Genomic DNA, 21,416 nt, shown 5'->3' with positions numbered 1-21,416 from the left:
ATGAAGCAGACACTTGTTAAGTGGAAAAAATTTGGAAGGCTAGGGTGAGAGGGATACACAGCAACAGACCTCCCAAGTAGTGCTCAGGGACCTCCGGGTCACTGCTGGGGAAACGCAGCCACCTTGGCTGGGCAGCGCTGCTTGGGCCCTGTGGTGCTGTATGCTGTAGACCACCACAGCTACACCTGGCACGCTAAGAGGCCTTTGAGTTCTAGGTTTCAACTCAAGTCCCATGTATACCTCATCCCACTGAAATGTCTCTCTAGACTCTTTATAATTTTAATTACAAAATAAGAAAAATGAGACAAATAAAGAAATCCACAGCGATGGCCCTTTATTTTCAGTTGCTTTCACAGGAGCAAAATTGTAACCCCATGTATTTGTTTTTAATTTTCATACATAGTTAAATAATAAAGTCAAGTATCTATAAGTTTTCAATTTATATTTTGAACATTCTTGTTATTACTACTACTATTATTTTTTCAGGGGTTTGAATCACAGCCAGCAATGCTCTGGGATCACTAATAGTAGCACTCCGGAGACCACGTTGGGTGCCCAATTACAGCTAATGTGGATGTAAATCTTTTGTTCTTCATTTAACACAAAAAGCTCTTTGGTTTTATGTTTTGGCCACACCCACTTAACAGCTACAGAGCTTAACTCATGACTCTGTATCACCATAAATGGTACCCTACCAAACCTTCTTCAGGTACTCACTGGACCAACAAAACTCTTTTCTTAAAGGCAGTTAACAATGCCTAAAAAGGGGAGAGAGAAAGAGGGGAAGGGGGTGGAAGAGTGAGAGATAAGGGGGGGGGGGGGGAGAGAGAGACACAGAGAGAGAGACAGAAAGACAGAGACAGAGACAGAGACAGAGGAGGTAGAAAAGTTCCTGCCATATCCAAAAGCACATGAAAAAATGCTCTTCATCACTAATCATCAGGGAGATGCAGATCAAAACAACAAGGTATCATCTCACACCAGAGACTGGCCCACATCCAAAAGAATAAAAGCAACCAGTGTTGGCATGGATGTGTGGAGAAATGGACTCTCCTTCACTGCTGGTGGGAATGCCGACTGGTTCAGCCCTTTTGGAAAACAGTATGGATGTTTCTCAAAAAATTAGAAATTGAACTCCCATTTGACCCAGCAATACCACTTCTGGGAATATATCCCGGAGATACAAAAAAGTATAGTAGTGGGGCTGGAGCAATAGCACAGCAGGTAGGGCGTTTGCCTTGCACGCAGCCAACCTGGGTTCAATTCCCAGCATCCCATATGGTCCGCTGAGCACCGCCAGGAGTAATTCCTGAGTGCATGAGCCAGGAGTAACTCCTGTGCATCGCCGGGTGTGACCCAAAAAGCAAAAACAAAAACAAAAGCGTATAGTAGAAATGACATCTGCACTTGTATGTTCATTGCAGTACTATTTATAATAGCCAGAATCTAAAAAAAACCCAAGTGCCTGAGAAAAGATGACTAGGTAAGGAAACTCTGGTACATCTACACAATGGAATACTATGCAAATGTTAGAAAAGATGAAGTCATGAAATTTGCATATAAGTGGATCATGAAGAGTATCATGTTAAGTGAAATGAGTCAGAAACAGAGGGACAGACATAGAAGCACTGCACTCATCTGTGGAATATAAAGTAACAGAATGGGAGACTAACACCCAAGGACAGTAGAGACAAGGACCAGAAGTATTGCTCCACAGCTTGATAGCTGGCGTCATATGCTGGGGGAAAAGGCAGCTCAGACAGAGAAGGAACCAACAAGTAAAGGATGCTTGGAGGGCCCACTAGAGATGGGAGATGCGTGCTAAAGGTAGATTATAGACGAACATGATATCCACTATTAAGTGTATTGCAAACCACAACATCCAAAGGGAGAGAGAAAAAGGGAATGTGCCTGCCACAAGGCGGGGAGGGAGATACGGACATGGGGGTGGTGGTGGGAAGGATACTGGGAACATTGGTGGTAGAGAATGGGCACTGGTGGATGGATGGATGGGTACTCAATCATTGTATGATTGAAATGTAAGCATGAAAATTTTTAAGTCTGTAACTATACTTCATGGTGATTAAAAAAAAAAAGTGCCTGCCATAGAGGCGGAAGTAGGAGACTATGATGACAAAACTGGGGACACTGGTGGTAGGAAATGTACACTGGTGAAGGGGATGGGTGTGAGAACATTTTATGACTGAAACCTAATCATCAACAAATTTGTAACTGTGTATCTCACTAGATTCAATTGAAAATTAATAAATTTAAATTTAAAAATATTAAAGGGAGGTAACAATTTTTTAAAGACAAGAATGACAGCATTTTACAAAAATAAGAATTTTATGTGACTGCATTGAAGTTGGGAAAGTAGGAATCTTAGAACAAATCATTCTATAATTAGATCAAATATAAAATACAGAGATTAAATATAAAATGCAGAAATGTAGCCAGGAGTACATACTTTGCATGTGGAAGTCCCAGGTTCAGTCCATGGCACTGTATGGTACCACTAGCAATGATCTTGAGTCATTCTGGGAGCAATTCCTCCCACCATAATACAGAAAATCTCATCAAGTATAATTTTGTTCTAAAATTTATTTTAAAAAATCAAATAAGCTGAAGAGATATAGCAGGAGGGTGCTTGCTTTGCATGTGGACAACGTGGGTTGAATTCTCAGCACTCCAGACAGTTCCCTGAGCCTGGGAAGAGTGATTACTGAGTACAGAGCCAACAGTAACCTTTAAGCACCACCAGGTGTGGTCCCAAAACAAAACAAAAAGTCATAAAAACATGTAAATAAAATGTGAGAGACAGTACAGTTGGTAAGGTGCTTGCCCTGCAGAGCCCCAGCACTGTATATGGTACCAGTGCCAAGAGAAAATTCTGAGAGAAGTCAGCAGCAAGTACTGCATCTGCAGTGCCGCCCCACACAAAAGGAAAAAAGAAAACAGTTTTGTTGAAATAGTTTACAGTGTCATAAAGTTTACCCATTTAAGTGTTCAATTCAATGGTTTTCAGAATATTTAAGAACTGTGCAATAAGTCTTTTAACAGTTTATGAATTACAATAACTTGCATTTGGCTCTTTCTTCTTAGGCTCAGATTAACATCATCAAACGAAAAAATCTCTAGTGATCAACTCCTTTCTATCTTGAGTGCTACTTCCCACCACTGTAATTGTGTGATTTCTATTAAATGACTGAAACCTTTCTGAAAATAACTATTTACCTCCCCCAAGTTGTTTGGTATTATTAACAGTACAGAGAACTAAACATAAACTCAGATTAAGTGTAAGTCTGAAAATGAGTTATTCCTAATGAGTACCATAGGCAACAACAAATATACTGTTGTAAAGAGAGACTAACAAAATTTTAAATCACTTTTTTAAAAATATGCATTAACATTTTAAGGGTAGAAAACATTTTCTTCTTGATTTTTGGGCTGTAGCTGACTGTGCTCAGGGGTTACTCCTGGCTCTGCTGCACTCAGGAATTAGTCTTGGCAGTGCTCTGGGACCATTGAGGATACTGGGGATCCAACCCAGGGTGGCCTAAGGCAAGTGCCCTAACCACTGTATGATTTCCCAGCTCCAGATATAAATATTTTCTATTAAACGAAATACTGGGCAAATTTCTAAAACATCAGTTAGTCATTCTTCCATCTTTAAAACTAGATGTGATTTGAAAGTAAGGAATATATTTATGCTATGTTTTTAAAGTTCTTTAACTTGAGATTTTTTGTGCTGTCTTTAAGCCCATTCTAGTTTTGCGAACTTAATGTTTTTCCAAATATGCTTACAGAAGTGAACAGCTACTATAAACTCTTACCTTTTTGTGAGATGATAAGATCAAAATATCCTTTAAACCACCAAAAGGTTTTACTAGGTTGCAAATTTCTTCTATAGAATATCCTTTATTAGGCAAATTAGAAATAAGTATCACACACATTTCCTCTGTTTCCTTCAAAACAAATTTCAGAGTTGACATTAAATTTCAAGTTGAAGATTTACTCAATTTATACTGTTGGTCATGATAGTATTTAAATTGCATTAGTATGATTAACTCAAAAGACTACCTTCAACCTCAAATTAAAAACAAAATGTAAATTTCCTCTCAAGTACAAAGAAATATTTTCACTCACACCATGTCACAATAAGGTTTTTAGTTCTTTAGAACTGCTGTTTAGAAATGCAAATTAGTCAGTCCTTTGACAACTCTGTCCTTTTAAATACTGCTTGTTTTTTTGTTTGGGGGCTACACCGCGAAGTAGTTAACTCCTCAGGGCTTACTCCTAGCTCTGTGTTCAGTGATCACTGATGTGAAGCTTTGGGGCCCGCATGGAGTGCTGGGAATCAGACCTGATAAGCTATGTGCAAGGCAAGTGCCCTAACTGCTATACTATGCCTCCAGCCCCATGTCCTTTAAAATACTGTTACCCTGTGCTTTGTGATGCTAACACCTCAAGATTTAATCAGTGTGTATCCTTTCATTTGCAGGGGTTGGGTGGGATCATTTGAAGAAAATAAAATACAGGGGCTGGAGCAATAGCTCAGCACTAAGGCGGTTGCCTTGCCAACCCAGGTTCGAATCCCAGCATCCCATATGGTCTCCCGAGCACCCCCAGCATCCCATATGGTCTCCTGAGCACCGCCAGGAGTAATTCCTGAGTGCATTAGCCAGGAGTAACCCCCTGTGCATCGCCGGGTGTGACCCAAAAAGGGAAAAAAAAAAAAAAAGAAAAGAAAAGAAAAGGCAGTTTTTTAGTGTCCTGATCCCATAACCCAATCCCCACTGCAAAGAAAATACTCCCTTTCGTGACTTCTCAGATCTATTTATTCTTCAAAATGACCCAACATCACTTTTTTCTGTTAGAGGATAGAGGTTAATCTCCAAAGGTACATTACATACAGTAAATGTAGCAACTTGTTACTTTTTTTTTTGAAAAATAATAAAACAAACAAAAAGTGGGAAGTTGTAATTTTCAGAAACCAGCTGAGAATGACTACCATGTCAACTGTGCTCAAAAGTGGATGCTTCTAAATTACTTTGAATGAATCTATAAAACTCTACTGGTAGTTTAAAATATCCTCCTTATAACAAGATGTATTATTTATTTGGAAAATATATCTACCAGTCAAAAATAAACTCATGCTTATCCCTGAATTATCTCTAGGTCTTATCCAACAAAGTCTTAAACTAGTAACCAGTAAGATCTGATATTCATAACTGACAGATGTAACAAGTATGTTATAACTTATGCCTTTCAAATACAATGTGCTACCCAATCCTCTTAAAAATGCAAAGAAAAACGGATATCCTAAATAATAATATATTTCCTGTTTGCTTTTTAAGGAGAAAAAAATTTTCACAAAATTCTATTGATTCTAATTTAGCTACTCAAAAACCCACTCTGGTCCAACAGTTTGGTTATGTTCCTAAATTCTTAACATTTACTGCAACCGTTGAAGGCTTTTTACTTCAAACCATAGTTCAAAGTAAAAGTCACAATGGACTGAAGTTTTACACGATACCAAATACTACGCACTTTTTAAATCTTTGGTTTCTAAGAAAAATATACTATTGTCAAAATGTCTTAAGCTTTGAAAATGTAAAATATGAAAACTGACCTTTTTAACTGGTTCATTTTCTAGTGCATCCAAAACAGCTTCTTGAGACATAAAATAAAAGAATTCATGAAAATTATATTTTACTTATCAAAATCTCAATTTATTCCACAATGAAATAGTAGCTAAATGAAAATGTCTACAACTGGAAAATGATACTTAAATAGGAAATATATACAAAGTAACACTGATTTTTAATTTAGCATGGGGGACAGGGGTTAAGGGGTGGGCAGCAGACCTCCCCATCCCTGCTCAAAAGACAATACTTGCCCCAATTATGTGAGCCAGATAGGTCCAGTCCTCACTCCAAGTGATGCTGTGCTTCTCTGGCTCTCTGGGGGTACTTGGTCGACCAGGACAAAACCTGGTGATGGAGCCTCATATGCAAGGCATGGACTCCAGTCCTCTGAGTTACCTCAAGCCCCAAAGGTTTTTAATAAACATTTTAGTTTATTTCCGTTCTGGAGAAACTCAAGTTCCCTTTTGAACACATGCATCTCTAACTCTTGCCCAACAGATGTATCTAGGTGAATTTAGTTAAAACTATTTTGCTTGATTAAAAAAATTTTTAGCTATATTCTTTCATAGAACAAAATTTCAGAATAACCAAGAAATAGGGGAAAAAGCTGAATCACATAATGTTCTTAATTTTACTTAATTGTTGAAGAAAATATAGGATAAAAAATTAAACATATTTTCTTAGAAGTTTAATATTCTAGCTCTGAATTAAGAGAACACATACTTTTTTTGACCTACCTGGAACAGTTTCATTGCAAGTATTTTCAGTAGCCTTGGCTTTCATCTTGCTCTTTAGTTCAGATTTTTCTGCATGAAATAGTCTAGTTTAATAGTCTAGAAAAACACTATTAAAATTAAGCTAATGAATCTAACAAAACAAAAATTGCTGCTTATAATTTCTTGTTGAAAAATAAATAATTTAAGAATTGTAAGCAATGGTTTCAAAAATACCACAGAATAATATACAAAGAGAATCTAAAAAAAAAAAATAAAAAAATTTAAAAATAAATAAATAAATAAATAAATAAATAAAACAAAGAGAATCTAAATGGAAAGAACATTGGATATTTTAAGCTTACCTGGTACGATCAAAGATTTGTTAGTATCTTTTTTGCCAATGCCACTTTTTTTGATTTCCAGCAATTTCTTTCCACTAGATTTGGCTTTAAAAAGCAGAATCGATCAATTATTCAATTGAATATCAAACATTCAATCAAGCGTTTGTTGAATCATGTAACATGTTTCACTCTAATGTATTAGTAAATAAGAATTTCAAGATTTTATTAAAATAGTTCTTTTCTTAGCATTTATTTTTAACATCTGACCAATAAAATGTAAAGCATATATAAACTAATTTTTTGTTTTGTTTTGGGGCCACTCCCAGCGATGCTCAATGGTTACACCTGGCTCAGCATGCCGAAATATTCCTGGCAGTGCAAAGGAGACCATATGGCAACAAACCTGGATTGGCCTGCAAGGCAAGCGCCCTACCTGCTATATCATATCTCCAGTTCCAAACTGATACAACTTTTCTTGATGGTTAGTAGTTAAGACAAATTTAACCATGTGGCAAAAGACACATCAAAATCACACCAAAAACTGTAACTTCTACAATACTTTTTAAAAAATTACCCATTGGCAAAAATGTATTAGTAAACAAACCATATTAGCTTCAACGAGTTCCATTTAAGAGTTCAATTTCATTATGGAGGAAATACATATTTACAATATTAAAAAAAAATCTTTTAACAAGAGTATGTAAAGCTAAAAAAAGTAAAAAATATGTAGTGACACTTTTTAAAAAAGAGGGGCCAGAGAGATAGTACATCAGGTAGGGTGCTTGCTTTGCAGGCAGCAGACCAGGGTTCAATCCCTGGAATCTCAAATAAGTCCTCTGAGCACCAACAGGAATTATCCCTGATGCAGGCCCAGGAATAAGTCCTGAGCACAGCTGGTGTGGCTCCCAAACAGAAACAAATAAAATGTGCCTGTTAAAAAAAAAAACTCAAGGAAACAAAGATTAAACAATTTATCAGAGTGAAAAAAAGACAGTGCTAGGCTGAAATGTATAGCTGCCAAAATCTGTGTGTAGTAGCAGATACAACATATCAAAGTAAGGCAAAATTTAATTCCTGTTAGGTTTTCGATATTAAATTTCCTATAAAACTTTTCAAGACACTATTACATATTATAAATTACATAAATTTCAAACTGTTGATACATTATGTCTTTATATTTATTTGGGGGGTTTGGACCACACTTAGCAATGCTGAGCAGTTACTCCTGGCTCTGAACTCAGGAATCACCGCTAGAAGTGCTCAGCAGATCATATGGGACAACAGAGATCAAACCAAGGATGGCTGCATACAAGGCAAGCGCCTAACCTGCTGTACTATCAGTACATTGTATGTTTAAAGACATAATAGGGGCCGGAGAGATAGCACAGCGGGTAGGGCGTTTGCCTTGCACTCGGCCGACCCGGATTCGATCCCTGGCATCCCATATGGTCCCCCAAGCACTGCCAGGAGTAATTTCTGAGTGCAAAGCCAGGAGTAACCCCTGAGCATCGCTGGGTGTGACCCAAAAAGCAAAAAAAAAAAAAAAAAAAAAAAAAAGACATAATAATAAGCTTTAGGGGCCAGAGTGATAGTACAGCAGGTAGGGTGCTTGCCTTGCACACAGCCAACCCGGGTTCGATCCCTGGCATCCTATATGGCTGCCCCAGCACTGCTGGGGCAGAGTGCAGAGCCAGGAGTAACCCCTGAGCATCACTGCGTGTGTCCCAAAAAAAATAAAAAATAAAAAAATAAACTTTAATAAAATCTCTTATTCCCAACAATCTTACCTGTTTTAATTGAAGCTTTACCTTTAGCACCTGTTAGCACAGTTTTTATAGAACCAGCAGGTTTCCCTAAATCACAAAAACTAAAGTCAAAACTGGTTTATTTAACAAATGCAATCTGCAAAGAATTTAAGAATTTGCATAACGGGTTACTTATACTATGATCTTTAGGCACAGGTTAGTTTTTACTTTTTCTTCTTCCTTTTTCCTTTTTTTGTTTGTTTTGGGGTCACACCCAGAAGTGCTCAGGGTTTACTCCTGGCTCTACATGCAGGGATCACTCCTGACAAGCTTGGGGGACCACATGGAATGGCAGGGATCAAACCTGGGTTGACCACATGCAAGGCAAAGCATTTTCTAAATCTAGCAATAACAATAATTTACAAGAAAAATGACACCAAAATAAGAATTCACATTCTGTTTTGAAATATGCAAAAGCAGCAATCAGGCAAATGAAATACAGGTCTAAATGTATGGCTCTAGTAGCAAAAGTACTAACTGAAAAGATAACATAATTGTCTTAAGATGCTTTTAATGGTTCCAAAAGCAAAGTATTTAGGGCCTCTCAACTACTGCTTCCATTGGCTCCCTCTTGATAAAAGAACTAAACCATACCTATATCACAATTAGGACACAAAGAAAGTTAGATTCATTCCTAGTAGACCTTGTATCTTAATGATAAGAAAATATTTAAGGGAAGGGGGGAAGTATTCCCAAGTAAAATATTTCTTTTGGGCTGGAGTAACAGCACAGCGGGTAGGGCGTTTGCCTTACATGAAGCAGATCCGGGTTCAATTACCAGCATCCCATATGGTCCCCCAAGCACCGCCAGGTGCATGAGCCAGGAGTAACCCCTGAGCATTGTCAGTGTGACCCAAAAAGAAAAAAAAAAATTCTATTGATGATTACAGATAAAGTATAGTAGAGCTGAAGAGACAGTACAGAACATTGTAAAGCCTTGCATATGGGTTACCACAGGTGGCATCCCTACACCACAAACACACATACATGTATGTACATGTATATGCATATGCACATGCCCAATCACCTGAACACTGGCAGGAATGACCCCTGAGCAAATCATGTGTTATACTCCTTCCCCAACAAAAAACAAATCAAAGTGCAGTAGCTACTAACTCTCTTTTTTCCAAATTTCTAGATGAAAATTTCAAAAGTCATGATATCAATTTCAAACTAATCTCATCATTTATTGATGCCCTGTGAAATACAAGGCTACAATTCACATGCTTATAATAAAGTTAAAGTAATATGTTTAGATTATAATGAAAACCATACCTGAAAATTTATTCACTTTGGCTACAGATGTCTTTGCTTGTCCAGTTTTGACTAGAATAACAAGAAAAATGTATTAATGAGAAATTGAAAGTAACATCATTTAGATTTAGGAAAAAGCTAAGGTGCAAATGATTCTGGGAAAAAAACAAAAAGCATCTCCATATTAATCTTTTATAAATCACTCTATCACTGTCACTGTCATCCCGTTACTCATCGATTGCTGGAGTGTGCACCAGTAATGTCTCCATTCGTCCCTGTCTCGTGCTAGTGTAGCCCAATGGCGTCTGCTCGCTCCAGGAACATGAAGAGCATGTTACTGTTACTGTTTTAGGCATATCAAAAACATCACGGGTAGCTTGCCAGGCTCTGCCATGTGGGCAGGATATCCTCAGTAGTAGCTTGCCAGGCTCTCAGAGAGTAGAGACTGTCTTATGATGTGTTGTGTGGCCACAAAAGCGGCCACGCAGTCCAGGAATATGTTCACTCATATGTGAAGTGCGGCCTGAGCATGTGGAAAGTGGCCTGGAGCTTGGCAGCGGTTGGATTGTGGAGGTCGGCTGCCAGGTTTGGGTTCCTTGGGGCAGGGAGGGCTCACACCCACCCCCCTCTTGGGGCGCCCTTAGTGGAAACAGATGGCACAGAATCTGATGGCATGGTTGTGGGGGCGTCATTTTATGCTCCCCTTATGGAACTATAATTATAAATTCATTTAGATGTGAAATCACTGAGACTAAAGAAATTAATTTTTAAAAAATAATTAACATTAAACTGTCTTTCAGAAAGACTGCAGTTAAAATTTCTATTATTAGTAAATAAATATGGGGCTTCCCTAAGTAACACACAGTAGGTCAGAAAAATTATTACTCATTCCCACCTGAAATTGAAACTGGTATTTTAGTTCCTTTTATTACTCATAAAGCTTAGTTGTCTTTAACAAGTATTTATTTCTATTTATTTCTTGTGCTCTCTCTACTCTTAATATCTGCCAATTTATTTTCTGGGTTATTTATTGAGGACTTTTTTATTTTTTTGGTTTTAAGCTCTATTTTCTTTTCTAGAAATATAGCTAGAGCTGGAGCAATAGTACATCAAATAGGAGGCTTGCCTTGCTCATAGCCAGTCTTGGTTTGATCCTGGCACCCCATATGGTCCCCCCAAGCATAGAACCAGGAATAAGCCCTGAGTACCACTGGATGTGACTCAAAACAACAACACAGGATCTATCAAACAACTGTGCAAAAATACTTATGCAATATAACCTCTAGGAAAAATAAGATAATCTACACAAATCTATTTTCCAATTACTCAAATATTAGTTTCAATATAAAAATTATCTATTAAAAATAAAAATCTACAACATGCTCTACTTTCCTTCCAAAGAGCAAACATTCAATACACAATTTCATTTTCTTTATATATCTACTTTTGCTTGTCTTTTTTTTTTTTTTTGCTTTTTGGGTCACACCTGGCGATGCACAGGGGTCACGCCTGGCTCTGCACTCAGGAATTACCCCTTGGCGGTGCTCAGGGGACCATATGAGATGCTGGGAATCGAACCTGGGTCGGCCGCGTGCAAGGCAAACAAACGCCCTACCCGCTGTGGTATCGCTCCAGCCCCTTGCTTGTCTATCTTATCCTACTCTATCAAACTTTATTTTCACTAGACTAGAAAGTGCATGTTCTAGTGTGTAGATGCAAGGAACACCCATTCCCTGGTACTGCACCAACTATCCATTCCCCCTCCTTAGTGAATGCAGTAACTTCTTTCTCTCCACCTTTTCAATCCTAAATGCACTAATGAAAAAGACAGACGTGGTTCATCTGTAGAGTACTTGCCTTTCATATGTGAAGCCCTGGATTCAATTCCTATCATTGCTGAGAAAGAAAAAGAGAATGATAATTTAATAAAAATGTACACAAATTTCATTTAAATTATGAGTAACAATTAAAAAGTCTTTTCCTAAAGCAACAGAAACAACTCTTAGTGCATTAATCCAGTAATATCTGTTTCTTTGAGCCTTTTTTGTTTCTGGCAGTCGGCACTTTTAAGATCAATGGCAATCAGGTAACTGCAACACTTTTTGTCTTTTTTTTTAATGCAAGAAAAAAGGTATTACAAAACTAATCAAGTTACATGTATAAAAACCACTTAGGATGCCTCCAATCACTATGAACATTCGTTAATTTAAATAATTAAATATTTATCTAGCTATTTAGGTGACTATTATTTTTTGTAGTCACCTAAATAGCTAAATACTTAATTATTTAAACAAACAATTAAATAAAATAATAAAGAAATAACCTAAATCTCTATCTCCATATATGATGTCACTGAGTCAGTATTCCAGAAATGATTCATAACTACTTGGTACTAAATGTTCAACACTAGCTTTATGCAGAAGTCAATCTGGGCTCTATTTCAGCATAATATATGTTTTACTAACATCTTAAGGAAAATTTCAACTGAAACTGACAAGAAATTCATTTGAAGAAGTACTAAAAAAAAAAACTCAACTTACTAGCAGTCACAGTTTCAGCAGCTTTTGAAGTATCTGAATCCTTTCTATTTAAGAGAACAAAGTTTTAGATGAAGAATAAAATTATAAGTTTTAAAATTCCCAAAAACACAAAGTGTAAATTTTAAATAATTTAAAAAAATTTGAATGACATTCCATTTTTTAATTTGAAGGCAATGTAATAAATATATTAAAAGCACTTATAAAAAATAAAATTCAAACATATTCATTCTCAATACAAAATTGCAAACTTACTTTAATGTAGATGAAAGTGTTTTCTTTGAATCTAATGTCTTCTTTTTCAACTCTTTGTTCTATTAAGAAAAAGTTATTTGAAAAAAAAAGTTATTTGAAAAAAATTATTTCTTCAACTATAGAAAGCAATTTAGAAAATACATAAACATTAAATAAGAACCACATTAATCTTCCTATTGTAAAGTATGATTATTAGATTTTTCCATTTACAGTTCAATTTTTAATCACATGGTATAATTTTACACCTCACCTTCTGTCAGTCACCTACATTTTATTTTCTTTTTTGTTTTTCTGGGTCACATCCAAGTGTGCTCAAGACTACTCTCAGCTTGGTGGTCACAGCAATCTCAAGAGATAATGTGGTATAAGGATAAAGCCTAGTATTCCTGGACAATACTTGGCCCCCTCGTGCACTGTCTTTCATAAACACTAGGGTATTTCAGGTTTTTCTGTACCATCCTGGCCTTAGTTTAAACCTGGCTGTGTTTAGAGTTCCTCCTGACTCTACACTCAGGCATCACTCCTGGAGTGGCTCATAGTAGTACCATATGTTATTCCCAGGATGGAATCAGCATGTCTGTCTTTCTCTCCACTTATTTCCTAAATAAAGCTCTTCACTTCACTATTCATCTCCTGAAATTTTTGTCTGTGAAAGAAAGCAATGGACCTGGAAAGACTTAGGACTTTCCTTTCTTGAGAAGAGCAATTCCTCACAGTAGCTTGAATTTGACAGCTCCCTGAGAAATCACTTCCCAAATCAGGCAGAACAGGTGGAACCAGTTGCATTTGACAGTTACCTCACTGGGCTGGTGAGACCTGAAGTCTGTACTGTGCAGGGGTTCACTGTCAGTGTTGTGTTCCATCAGTCCTAAATCTTCCCCAGGCACTTCCCCAAGTGACTGAAGTAGGAAGAGAAGGAAAGCAACAGATTCCCTTCTCAAGGATGCCACCTTTCTCCCCACTTCACATAAGATACCCAGATAAGTAGGCTTGTTCTGTAAGCCAGTGTTTTCCCTTGCACACATATCTCACTTGCTTATATCAATGTTTCTGATTGCTTATTTCCACTCTGGAAAAGCCTGTGTTTTCTCTCAAGCATGTAGTTCTTCCCTTTTCTTTCCTCACATCTTTCTAAATAAGTTCCAATAAAACCTTTCTTGCTTCACCAAGAAACAAAAACTCACAGATTTTGCAAAGCAATGCTCTAAAAACCTAGGCTTCATACTTAACAATATTTGTGCTAGAAGCCAGCTCTCATTTCCAGGGATACCTGGGGTGGAAGGCAGAGTGTTTCAGTGATGGAAATCTAATGATTTTCATGCAATTTGAGTGTATCCTGTACCAGGGCACTGGGATGGTGCCCCTTCTGCAACTTACAGGCATCCCCACCAGGACATGCATAAGGGTCTTGGCTAGGCATACAACCTGGCTGTGTGGGAAGCCTTATCAAGTCTCCAAGGAAGTCTGCTGTGGAGGACAGAGATCACTGGAGATATCCAATTCAATGACTATCATGGAACCCCAAGGATTTCTGTGTTAATGAGGTGACATTCCCTCGAGCAACTCTTAGGGAGTCCTCATGGAAGGGCAAATGGTAGAGTGCCATCTTGCAAACTTCAAGGGATATTACAGTAATCAAAGGAACATTAGTGAGAGCAGGCTGAGACTCCCCTCAGGAGAAAGAAATTAAAGACAACTTGAAAGGAAAATGTCAGGATCACCTTGTTCTTAAGTTTCTCACTGCACAGGCTGCTGCTAATAAGTACACAAAAGCGTGGGAAATTAAGCTAAATTATGAAATACTTCTTTTTAGAGTGCTTGGGAAAAACTGATACATCATTAATGCTTTACCCTCAAGGTGCACCTGAGAGTGCTCCTGTTCTTACAGGAGAACCACCAATGGAACCTATGTTCCTCTTGTACAAAAGTCACATCTCCTACTGGCAACAAATGACTGGAATGAGCCTCTTTGGGCCCTATGGTTAGTCTGTCCCATACATGAAACTATATATTATTATTAAAATAGCTCTCAAATTAACCAAGTCTTAGTTTTAAGATAACTAAATTTTATTCGCTGGTGTGAAAATTGTGATGCACTGCTATCCAAGGCTCAATTATCCTCTGTACAGCTGCACTACCTCTGCCTGCATCACTTAAGGAAGCCACTTCCATTAATAAAAAAACTCAAAAATCTTCACCAATAAGTAGTCCAGTTATATGCAAATTGGGTCTTGGATATCCACAAGGTCTTTTCTCTTCATCATCTTATGTACTTTAACCTATAATAATAACCTATAAATGCCAAGAAGTGTGGAAGCAGACCTGTCCTTATTCACCATTGTTATTTTCTACATATATTACAAAGCCCAACAAATTAGTGTTTAAGAAAGTTTCTGAGTTAAAACTATAATATACTCTCATCTGAATTGATCATATCTTTTCAGTGTTTCCCTATTAATCAGTACACTTCATAAAATTCAAACTACTGTTCAATTAATTCTTCCAAACATTTAAAAAAAGAATTCCAGGGGCTGGAGAGATAGCACAGCGGGTGGGGCGTTTGCCTTGCACGCGGCTGACCCGGGTTCAAATCCCAGCATCCCATATGGTCCCCTGAGCATGGCCAGGGGTAATTCCTGAGTGCAGAGCCAGGAGTAACCCCTGTGCATTGCCAGGTGTGACCCAAAAAGCAAAAAAAAAAAAAAAAAAAGAATTCCAAAATGGGGCTGGAGTGACAGTACAGCGGGTAAGGCGTTTGCCTTGCATGTGGCCGACCCGGGTTCGATTCCCAGCATCCCTTATGGTCCCCTGAGCACCGCCAGGAGTGATTCCTGAGCGCAGGCCCAAGAGTAATCCCTGTGCATAGCCAGGTGTGACCCAAAAAGCAAAAAAAAAGAATCTTTTTGGCACACTGATCATTTTTAAGGCACTGATACATAATCAACAACTAGAAGAAAATACTTCTAAGGGCTATAAGTACAACAAACAGTTCTCTAGGATAATTCCTGGTACCACATACGCCCCTACATACCTTTTCATGTATGTGAGGAACTAGCACCAAAAAAGTTATATCATGGGCTGGAAAGATACCTCAAGGGCTTTGCATGCAAGAGGCAAGGAGGCAAAGGTGTGGTCCCCAATGCTGTGTGTTCACCTGAGTACTAAGGATGCTCACTAAGGAGCTCACCTGAGGATGTAGACTCAAAAAATAAGTTACTAAATTTCACTGAAATTTCATTTATACACTACTGACTGCTGCATGAACATTTACATTGCTATGTTTTTCAATATGCATATACTTTAGAAAAAAAACGAGTAAAATTTACAGACAGCTTACCTGGGATTTTTTCTTTCCTGGAACACATACTTTAACACTTTTCCCTTTTATCAGAAGAGGTGTTGTTTCAATATACTTCATGACTGCAGTAACTGTCTCTTTAAATTCCATTTCCAAGTAAGCCTAAAATAAAATATACTCCATTTTTAATGGGAAAAAACTCTTAAAAAATTCTCCACATTACTGTGGATCATAAAGCTCTAAAATTACCTACAGTTCTGGTTACTTTCACCTTTTTTGTTTTGCTAAAGTATAATCTGTACTATTACCAAGATAAGAAAAAGGAAACATGTTATCCATGACAGTTACATAGGATAATCGAAAATAGGAAAGCAGAGATCACTGAACAAAAAGTAGCAGAATCTAATCTAGCTGCTATATCTGATGATTTTTAAGACTTCTTGCAAGAAAAAATACTACCAACCATGTTTCCTTGTCTTATCTCAGAGCTTTATGTTCTGCTTAGTTTAGAAATGTTCCTTAAAATTAGTAAACTCTACTATGTACAGGGGTAAATACCACATGTAAAAGATACCTACTGCATTAAAAAAAAAGTGTATCAGTAAATTCTTATTACTGCGCTAAGGCAATTACTGGAAAAGAGACCTCTTGTCTGTTTTTATGAGGGGTGGGTGGATGGAACTGGTTCACAACCAGTAGTGTCGAATGTTGCCTAAGATTGTAGTGCACTGCGCTCTAAACGTGATCAGTGGGATGCAAGGCAAATAATTTACCGCTATGCTATTTCTCAGGCCCCTCTCACCATTTTTTGTAAAAAATTTTCATGATAATCATGCTCATTCATATATTATCTATTACTGTTTTATTATAGAAGCAGTGTTAAATAGCTGCAATTCAGGTAAAGCCTTACTTACTATGTGACCCTTTATAGAAAAAGTGCTAAAACCAGTTACACCCATCACAGTACTCCTGAGGTACTCCCATTCCTATGTGTTTATCTTTAACCTCTTCTCTGTGCTCTGCTTCCCCAATCGGTCAATCACCTTTATCCCTAATCAGACTCTGTTAACTTGTAAGGTCAGATCCTTCTAAGGACAATGGATTTGTATTCACAAGTGAAATATTGCTTTTCTCTTCTTCTTATGTCCTTTGCATAGTTACTTCAGAACAATGTCCTTTTTGTATAGACACAGGAAGACAGTTAATGCTACGGTTTTGTAACTTGGGAGTTAACTGGCTCCGAATAATAATTCACTCCTAGATATCTATTTTCTCAATTTAAGCCTCAGTTCCCCTTACTTCCTAGCACCCCAAAAGCAGGGTCGCGACAAGGGACTGGATGGACCCAGGGCAAGCTATGAGCTACCCTGGCATTGAAATGGGCCAGGCCAATCGCCATATTACTTAACCATAAGAGCATGGTCATGGACAAATTCTGTCATGATCTAAAGAGTAACAACTGGATTAGGACCCTGCTAGGATTAAGAAAGACTAATCTGGCCTGAGCACTATATTCTGAGATCTATAGCGTGATGTCCCCAGGAGAGCTACCCTGTAAGTTTAATGTATCTCTTACTGTGTCCATACAAAATGATTAATATCATCATGAAGCAGAATTAAGAGGAATGTTTAAATGGTTGTTGGACTAAGGAAAGGAGAAACCCATCCCTATATGGTATTTCACCCTTAGGGGGGGTCATCTTACTGAATAAGAATTTGTCCTAGAAGAAGCTTCCCCTGAGGGAAGGATTTTACATCCATTGATTGTATGACCACACCTATGTGTAACTACTACCCCAAATCCCTCACGATCTGGGATATAATTAAGGCTGTAAGAGTGGGCAGGAGGGGCTGGAGTGATAGCACAGCAGGTAGGGCGTTTGCCTTGCATGCGGCCCACCCGGGTTCGATTCCCAGCATCCCATATGGTCCCCTGAGCACCTCCAGGAGTAAATCCTGAGTGCAGAGCCAATACACACCCTGTGCATTGCCAGGTGTGACCCAAAAAGCCAAAAATAAAGTGAGCAGGAGAGGAATGAAGGAGAATCGGGAGGATCAAGGAGAATAAGAGGAGAATGGAGAGAGATTGGAATAAACTTCAACTGATACCAACCAGCATGGCCCTCATTTCCTCCTTTGTCCGCCCATTGCCATGGGCCATCCCAGGTGGGGGAACCGGCCCTAGACTACCAAACGCAGGCACCGCAGCTTCGTATTCATTTTTGGAATACACAATTTGAATCCCCAAACACAGACTTCTCAATATATATGTATTAAAAGAGCTAAAATTTCCAGCAACAGTCTTTAAAATAATGACTTTGCACACAGTTTAGATTCAAATGAATGAACTCACCTCCTTTCTATATGGAACAATAAGGATATCATTTACTTTCCCAAACGGCTGAAATATTTTCTTAACATCATCTTCAGTACACCCATCCTCTGGTAATTCAGATACAAGTAGAACTGAACCATAAGGTGAAGCCTGATCTTTCCGAAGCTATTTTTGGGATAAAAGAAAACTTAAAATAAACCAAATTAAACCACAAAGTAGAATAAAAATATTTCCCAATATAATTTTTCTAGTCATTAATCTTAGTATTTTAAATAGTCTTTTCTAAGTATTTTAGCACAATTAAAAATTTCAGTGGGGGGGCTGGAGTGATAGCACAGTAGGTAGGGCATTTGCCTTGCACAAGGTCAACCCGGGTTCGATTCCCAGCATCCCATATGGACCCCTGAGCACCGCCAAAAGTGGTTCCTGAGTGCAGAGCCAGGAGTAACCCCTGTGCATCGCCGGGCTGTGACCCAAAAAGTAAAAAAAAAAAAAATTTCAGTGGAGGGCTGAAAAGGTGGTTTGATGGTCGTCTTGCAGTGTATTAATCCCGGGGTTAATTTCCGTCACTGCTTATTCCCCTGAGTCTGAGAGATTCACCCCTTTGCCATCCAAGATTATCAATTTGGAGTCAGAGATAGCATGATCGCTGAAGTGCATGGTTAGCAACCCAGAGCACTGTAAGGAGAAATCCCCAAGCAACAAGCTAGGAAGAGCCCCTGAGCATGTTTGATTTAGCTCAAAAGCAAAATGTAAAAATGCTTTCTAATTTTCAATTAAAAACAAAACTAGTAATAAGTTTATATGCAACCAACAGGCACTCTAAGATTAATTCAAAACTATTACAGAGTACCTCTTTCTGTTTACGTGTGCTTTGAGGTTTTGGAGACACACCTGGCAGTGTTCTGTGGATTGTATTGATCTGTACTCACGAGTGACCATTAGCAGTGCTTAGGGCACCATATGCAGTGCTGGGGACGGAACAAGGGTTATATATATGCAAGACAAGCATCTTAGCTTCTGTACTATCTCTTTGGCTGAAGAAAGTAATTCTTTTTTTTTTCTTTTTGGATCACACCTGGCTCTGCATCAGGAATTACCCCTGGCGGTGCTCAGGGGACCATATGGGATGCTGGGAATGGAACTCGGGGTGGCCACATGCAAGGCAAACACCCTACCCACTGTGCTATTGCTCCAGCCCCAATAGAATAATTTTTTCTTATGAGAAACTGCACTATCCATCACTAGCTAAGCTGAAAGTACAAATTTGTTCACACTGTTCTAACAATTTAATATCATTTAAGGGTCAGAGAGATGATCCCTGAATGGGAAGCCAGGTATGGCCCAACTCCTCACACCCCCTACAATTAAAAAAAAAAATCTCTAGGGAGAGAAGAGCAAATACAATGTGTAAGGTACATGCTTACCTTGCACACAGCCAAACCCACACTGATATCAACACTGCGTATGGTCTCCTGAGCACGGCCAGGAGTCAATCCTTGGCAGAGTCAGTAGTAAGCCCTGAGCACTACCAGGTATGGCCCCCAAAGCTTCTAATATCATAATAACAACTATCTGAATAAACATATACTAACAAAGATGTACTGACCTTACGCTGAAGAGAAACCGGTTTATCAGACACCTGTTTAGATTCTGGTAAGGTTTCATCTTCAAGATTCTTTGATTTATAACGAGTAGGATGTGCTGAACTTGAATCACTCTTCGTAGCGCTTGTAGATTTAATGAATGGCTTTGATCCACTGCCAGTTTTAGGCTTTAATGCTGGTGAGAGTCCTTTATCAACTGCTTCAAGATGCTTCTGTTTACTAAATTCTGTCCCATGTCCAGATCGTTGTACTACATCTTCTAATGCTTTTTTTCTATCTAATAAAAGGATATAAATGTAATTTCAGTTAAAAAGAAGTTAAAGTAGGAACAAATATCATGACATTAAGGGGGGAAAAAATCCCCCAAGTGCTTATATATTATTACAGAATATTTACTATAGAATTATCTTGGGCCAAATATAAAAAATATGCACACAAAAATTCTCCTCCACTCAAAAAGGATTTTTACTAGTTTTCTGATTCAATGAGCTTCTCTTAAACCAGTTACCTAAATTAGTGTTTTAACAGTCAAAGAAGTAGCACATTGGTTAGTACACGTACCAGCCCTGGTTGTCTCCAGCACTAGGTGGCTTCCCTAGCAGTGCCAGGTATAGCCCTGGAGGTCCCTGAGCAGTGCTCGGATAGCCCTGGTGCAACCCACAGTGAAGAGCCTGAGCAGCACGCCACATCCTCAGGCCCTACCATTCTACTGTACAGTATGGCTGAGAATTGCCAGATATGGCCTACAGAGAGCTCATGAAGACCACCTGGTAATTTGTTTCTTATTATACTTTTTGCTGTTAAAAGGGAGAACTTCAAAGAGCTTTCTTTTCGTAAAATTTATCAAAACTCACAATATAATTAATACATGCCTTAAAAACTAAACTTGCACGGTTTTGTTTTGTGTTTTCTGGGTTTTTGGGGGTTTTTTTTTGGGGGGGGCTTTTTAAGTCACACCCAGTGATGCTCAGGGGTTACTCCTGGCTCTGCACTCAGGAATTACTCCTGGCAGTACTAGACGGACCATCTGGGATGCTGGGGATTGAACCTGGTTGGCTACGTACAAGGCAAACACCCTACTAGCTCTATTATCACTCCGGCTCCCAAATCCCAAGTTAATATTATCTTTAAAAACAACTTTAAGTCCCAAGACACAAAAATGGTTAGTCAAATGAGTAGCCACAAGCACCTCTATATTATTTTCTCAGACATTGCAATGCTGGGCTTAAAAGACATCTAAATTCAGGGGCTGGAGTGATAGCATAGCGGGGAGGGAGTTTGCCCTGCACGCAGCCGACCCAGGTTCGATTCCCAGCATCCCATATGGTCCCCTGAGCACCGCCAGGAGTAATTCCTGAGTGCATGAGCCAGGAGTAACCCCTGTGCATCGCCGGGTGTGACCCAAAAACCAAAAAAAAAAAAAAAATCTAAATTCTATCAAAATCTAATTCAATTCACTAGAAAACATCACTTGGTTAAAATATGCGAAGAAAATCCAGCTTCATAGGTAAGAATAAAATAAGTAAAATTTGTGTTAAGTTATTGTTAAAAAGATCACGAAACAATGTTTAAGGTTAAAAATTTAAATTTCAGGGGCTAGAGAGATATACAGCAGGTAAG

The 21,416-nt window shown here is 38.3% G+C and overlaps 1 protein-coding gene across 4 annotated transcripts in view; it reads right to left on the bottom strand.

The window, feature by feature from the left end:
* ZNF638 (zinc finger protein 638) overlaps nt 1-21,416 on the bottom strand; it is a 145,762-nt gene that overhangs the window by 46,269 nt on the left and 78,077 nt on the right. For all 4 annotated transcript variants that reach the window (XM_055119696.1, XM_055119695.1, XM_055119697.1 and 1 more), the window contains exons 6-17: nt 19,799-20,073; nt 18,208-18,354; nt 15,894-16,016; nt 12,557-12,615; nt 12,305-12,348; nt 11,622-11,660; nt 9,786-9,836; nt 8,493-8,558; nt 6,727-6,810; nt 6,386-6,454; nt 5,633-5,673; nt 3,834-3,965 (exon numbers count right to left, since the gene is read on the bottom strand). In XM_055119696.1, coding sequence (XP_054975671.1) covers nt 3,834-3,965; nt 5,633-5,673; nt 6,386-6,454; nt 6,727-6,810; nt 8,493-8,558; nt 9,786-9,836; nt 11,622-11,660; nt 12,305-12,348; nt 12,557-12,615; nt 15,894-16,016; nt 18,208-18,354; nt 19,799-20,073 — 1,130 coding nt within the window. The remainder of the gene's footprint in view (nt 1-3,833; nt 3,966-5,632; nt 5,674-6,385; nt 6,455-6,726; nt 6,811-8,492; nt 8,559-9,785; nt 9,837-11,621; nt 11,661-12,304; nt 12,349-12,556; nt 12,616-15,893; nt 16,017-18,207; nt 18,355-19,798; nt 20,074-21,416) is intronic.

Source organism: Sorex araneus, chromosome X (assembly GCF_027595985.1).
Source record: "Sorex araneus isolate mSorAra2 chromosome X, mSorAra2.pri, whole genome shotgun sequence".
NCBI classification, from domain to species: Eukaryota; Metazoa; Chordata; class Mammalia; order Eulipotyphla; family Soricidae; genus Sorex; species Sorex araneus.
This window is presented reverse-complemented; position numbering and strand designations above follow the sequence as displayed.